This window comes from Procambarus clarkii, chromosome 25 (assembly GCF_040958095.1).
Source record: "Procambarus clarkii isolate CNS0578487 chromosome 25, FALCON_Pclarkii_2.0, whole genome shotgun sequence".
NCBI lineage: Eukaryota > Metazoa > Arthropoda > Malacostraca > Decapoda > Cambaridae > Procambarus > Procambarus clarkii.
This window is the reverse complement of record NC_091174.1, coordinates 29,932,543-29,938,412: the sequence shown is the minus strand read 5'-3', so window position 1 is coordinate 29,938,412 and position 5,870 is coordinate 29,932,543. Positions and strand designations below refer to the sequence as shown.

Here is a 5,870-nt window from a genome sequence, read left to right as displayed (position 1 = left end):
GGAGTCCCACAGGGCTCTGTACTCTGTCCTATCTTGTTTCTGATATATGTAAATGATCTCCCGGAGGGTATAGATTCATTTCTCTCAATGTTTGCGGACGGTGCCAAAATTATGAGAAGGATTAAGACAGAAGAGGACTGCTTGAGGCTTCAAGAAGACCTAGACAAGCTGAAGGAATGGTCAAACAAATGGTTGTTAGAGTTTAATCCAAGCAAATGCAATATAATGAAGATAGGTGTAGGGAGCATGAGGCGAGATACAAAGTACCATCTGGGAGATGAAATACTTCAAGAGACAGAGAAAGAAAAAGTCTTTGAGGTTGATATCACGCCAGACCTGTCTCCTGCAGCCCATATCAAGAGGATAACATCAGCGGCATATGCCAGGCTGGCCAACATAAGAACGACATTTAGAAACTTGTGTAAGGAATCATTCAGAACTTTGTTTACCACATATGTTAGGCCAATCCTGGAGTATGCAGCTCCAGCATGGAGTCCATATCTAGTCAAGGATAAGACCAAACTGGAAAAGGTTCAAAGGTTTGCCACCCGACTAGTACCCGTACTGAGAGATATGAGCTACGAGGAGAGACTACGGGAATTAAACCTCACTTCGCTGGAAGACAGAAGAGTTAGGAGAGACATGATCACTACATTCAAGATTCTCAAGGAAATTGATAGGGTAGATAAAGACAGTCTATTTAACACAAGGGGCACACGCACTAAAGAACACAGGTGGAAACTGAGTGCCCAAATGAGCCACAGAGATGTTAGAAAGAACTTTTTTAGTGTCAGAGTGGTTGACAAATGAAATGCATTAGGAAGTGATGTGGTGGAGGCTGACTCCATACACAGTTTCAAGTTTAGATATGATAGAGCCCAATAGGCTCAGGAACCTGTACACCTGTTGATTGACGGTTGAGAGGCGGGACCAAAGAGCTAAAGCTCAACCCCCACAAACACAACTAGGTGAGTACACAGGTCAGACAAATACAGAGTATTAAAAACAAGTTTATAGGTGGCACAGGGTACTCACTTGAAAAATGAGAATCCAAATAAGACACATGTTATCCCGAAGTGTTTTCCACTTTCAAATTACTGAACAAATGAATTCTAAAAAGTGAAGAGGTGGAGGCACATGGTTTTGGCAGCATCAAGTGTAGATATGCCAAAGGCCACGAGCTTTAGGAACCTATGCACCTGCCATATTAAAGTTGAGAAGCGGGAACACACCTGAATTTCTGAAACATGAGTTCTTCCTTTATCCTGCTCGTACCTTAAAGAAAGACTCTGCACTCTGGCTCTCCTGAAGGGCGTGCTTGACGATGAGGCTGAGTCGCTGTTCTAGTTCTGCCACCTTTATCCGGAACTGATGGTGGCCCTCTTCGAAAGCGTTTTCCGCAGGGTCAAGGCAGTCATAGGTCCTGATGGAAAATGCTGTGTAGGCCTCGTTGAACTCGCTGGCGGGAGAAAACCAAGGAGGTAATTGAGCACGAGTGGATAACCAGAAGCTTACTCAGGTATCAACACACACATGCTAACTATTACAAATAACACTTCATATGAGATTATTCATTCTTAGACTAGCATGTAATTCGAACATATACGCTCAACACGTACATGAGAACATTTAGTTAATAGACAATATGAATGCTCTATCACACACATCCTTCTGCGTCGTCATATTATTAATAAGCTCGCCATATAAGTATCTAGGGTCAACCTTCAGATGTGCTGATGGTGGATAACAACTGTAAGCTAAAAAAAAGTCAGTAACATAGACAGGTATGTGTACACACACACACACACACACACACACACACACACACACACACACACACACACACACACACACACACACACACACACACACACACACACACACAGAATACAGAAATACAGAACACACGGATACAGAGTAGGAGATAAAGTACTTAATGAAACGGACAGAGAGAAAGATCTAGGAGTTGATATCACACCAAACCTGTCTCCTGAAGCCCACATAAAATGAATTACGTCTGCGGCATATGCGAGGCTGGCTAACATCAGAACAGCCTTCAGGAACCTGTGTAAGAAATCATTCAGAATCTTGTATACCACATATGTAAGACCAATTTTGGAGTATGCGGCCCCAGCATGGAGCCCGTACCTTGTCAAGCACAAGACGAAGCTGGAAAAAGTTCAAAGATATGCCACTAGACTAGTCCCAGAACTAAGAGGCATGAGTTACGAGGAAACGCTGCGGGAAATGCACCTTACGACACTGGAAGATAGAAGAGTAAGGGAAGACATGATCACTACCTACAAAATCCTCAAGGGAATCGAACGGGTAGACAAGGATAAACTATTCAACACTGGTGGTACACGAACAAGGGAACACAGGTGGAAACTGAGTACCCACATGAGCCACAGCGACGTTAGAAGGAACCTTTTCAGTGTCAGAGTAGTTAACAGATGGAATGCATTAGGCAGTGATGTGGTGGAGGCTGACTCCATAGACAGTTTCAAATGTAGATATGATAGAGCCCAGTAGGCTCAGGAATCTGTACACCAGCTGATTGACAGTTGAGAGGCGGAAACAAAGAGCCAAAGCTCAACCCCTGCAAGCACAAATAGGTGAGTACAAATAGGTGAGAGTACAGAATTGTTTAAAAAGAACCTTGAAGCTAAGTCTGACGTAAGGGAAGTTGCCATGGAAGTGGCTTTTTCTCAGGAAGCAGCTAGATGTACTAGCTGGCTGATAGAGAGAAAAAAGGCAGTAGTAGTAGCAGGCATTAGGAAGCAAACAGGGACCAGCCAAAAGGAGTGGAGAGACAAGGACAAAAACATTGTTACCGAGATCCTTAAAGAGGTACAGATGGAGAGGGCTGACCAAAATATTGAAAAGGATTTCAGGCTTGGAAAGTACAACAAGGACAGAGACCGATTGATAAAAGTGGTATTCATGAGCGAGGAACACAAAAGAGGATCTGTTAGCATGGAAGAGTGGTCTAGCAAATGAACAGAAGTTCAAAAACGTATTCCTGCAGAGGGATTTGACAAGGGGCGAGAGAGTGATGGCCGCAGACGCAAGGAGAGCGTGCAGGGAGAGAGAAAGGAGTCAGAGAACCAAACCCCCGAACCCTACAATCTCAGAGGGGAGTGGGGAACCCTCCACAAACAGTTCAACAGCCACAGGGAGTGGAGCACCACCCCACCTTCTACCCAATAGTTACCCTACCTGCCCCATCCCATGACAGCCCCCCAATGGAACCCTCCCACTCACCCCATTCTCCCACCTCCCTTCTCCCCCAAGCCTCTCTCTTCTCCCATATGCTCCCCCACCCCCAAGCACTCCTTTCTCCCCCCCCAACCTTCTCTTCTCCACCACTCCCCTAAACCCTCCCCTCTATCTCAATCCCCTCAGCCCTCCCTTTCCCCCTACAACCCCCAAGCCCTCCCCCTTCTTCTGCCCCCGTTAGGCCCCCCCTTCCCTTAAGCCCTTCCTCCCCCCATTGTTGGAAATAACCAACAGTTTTATACATCTTTGTACTTTTATACATCCTTTGTATTAACCACAAGTAGTTACTAAAATTGCTAACTTGTACATTTATTCATCATCATGATTTATTTTAAACAGATTGCCAGATTCTTCCTAGTCACAGTGATGACGTGAGGAACGACAGGCAGTAACATGAATTCTCTCCACATTTAGTTGGATTTATAACAGAGTCCAGTTTATCATTTCTTTTACTAAAAACAGTTACTTACTAATAAGTTTACTTTCGTAGCATACTACTGCTTACTGGAACTCCTTTATTTAGTTGATATTAAACATTCTAGAGGAAATTATTTTAATGTAAATGATTTCATTTTAATTTCCTCGATTAGCTGCACAACTTTAATAAGCCAATTTATGTTACGCGAAATTATATTTTATCATAGAGGAATTAAATGTGACATCAATACTCGTCACCACCTCTTCCTTCCTTAGTTAATTAATATATATATATATATATATATATATATATATATATATATATATATATATATATATATATATATATATATATATATATATATATATATATATATATATATATATATATATATATATATATATATGACGGTAAAGCGTTGGTGTTCAGCTGTTTCAAAAGCTAGGGGCAGGGCCTCGTCACATAATAGAAAAAAAGAGAAAAGCTGGAGCTTTCGTCTGTGGTAAGGTAATGGGAAGACACACAAAACACAAGTAAATTAACAATGAAATTTTAATTACTTTAGAAAAACAAGACATGAATAAAGTTAAGCCCTTAAAATATGAAAGACAAGTCAACAAACAAAATAATATGAATAATCACTGGCAAATGAAAAGTTACGTTAAGACAAGTGAGTGACAGTGATAGCAAAATAAAATATTAGTGATGCTGGAATATTGGCTTCGAGCTGCCACCTCCCTTAGTACACGAAAGCCAAGGCTTAGTCTACCAGCGAGAGATGTCAACTGCTTGGAGCACTGAGATATTCTGACAAAATTAGCGCACTGCAGCCCAGACGTCAACTTGTAGCGGAGGCGGAGGGCAGGTGCGACGGGACACCAGCCAATCAGCGACAGGCAGGCAAAGGATGAGCAGTTTGCTGGTTACGGCGGTGGTAGGTAGCAGGTGTCACTGTGTGCTGGGTACGATTTGCTCTCTGGGCAAAACGTTTGGCTATACTTGGTGGACGTATCTTCTATATTATCTTGTATATTGACGTACTTTGTGGGGAAGAGCAGGCTCAATCTCTCTTGAAAGAGATTATCGTCACAATATATATATATATATATATATATATATATATATATATATATATATATATATATATATATATATATATATATATATATATATATATATATATATATATATATATATATATATATATATATATATATATGTCGTACCTAATAGCCAGAACGCACCTCTCAGCCTACTATGCAAGGCCAGATTTGCCTAATAGGCCAAGTTTTCATGAATTAATTGTTTTTCGACTACCTAACCTACCTAACCTAACCTAACTTTTTCGGCTACCTAACCAAACCTAACCTATAATGATAGGTTAGATTAGGTTAGGTAGGGTTGGTTAGGTTCGGTCCTATATCTACGTTAATTTTAACTCCAATAAAAAAAATTGACCTCATACATAATAGAATGGGTAGTTTTATCATTTCATAAGAAAAAAAATAGAGAAAATATATTAATTCAGGAAAACTTGGCTTATTAGGCAAATCGGGCTTTGCATAGTAGGCTGAGAAGTGCGTTCTGGCTAATATATATATATATATATATATATATATATATATATATATATATATATATATATATATATATATATATATATATATATATATGTCGTACCTAATAGCCAGAACGCACTTCTCAGCCTACTATGCAAGGCCCGATATGCCTAATAAGCCAAGTTTTCATGAATTAATTGTTTTTCGACTACCTAACCTAACCTAACCTAACCTAACCTATAAAGATAGGTTAGGTTAGGTTAGGTAGGGTTGGTTAGGTTCGGTCATATATCTATGGTAATTTTAACTCAAATACAAAAAAATTGACCTGATACATAATGAAATGGGTAGCTTTATCATTTCATAAGAACAAAATTAAAGAAATTATATAAATTTAGGGAAACTTGGCTTATTAGGCAAATCGGGCCTTGCATAGTAGGCTGAGAAGTGCGTTCTGGCTACTAGGTACGACATATATATATATATATATATATATATATATATATATATATATATTATTAAATATGACCGAAAAAGTAAGATTAATAATTCTAACACGAATTTTCTCAATCTTTCGTACATTACGCTTCACTGTTGGAGGTAAATCAAAAATC

General features: G+C 39.7%; 1 protein-coding gene across 1 annotated transcript in view; it reads right to left on the bottom strand.

Annotated features, from left to right (window-relative positions):
- Nucleotides 1-1,260: 1,260 nt before the first annotated feature.
- Nucleotides 1,261-5,870, bottom strand: part of LOC138368497 (dynein beta chain, ciliary-like) — a 118,521-nt gene continuing 113,911 nt past the window's right edge. Inside the window, exon 5 of the mRNA XM_069331018.1 lies at nt 1,261-1,459. Coding sequence (XP_069187119.1) covers nt 1,261-1,459 — 199 coding nt within the window. The remainder of the gene's footprint in view (nt 1,460-5,870) is intronic.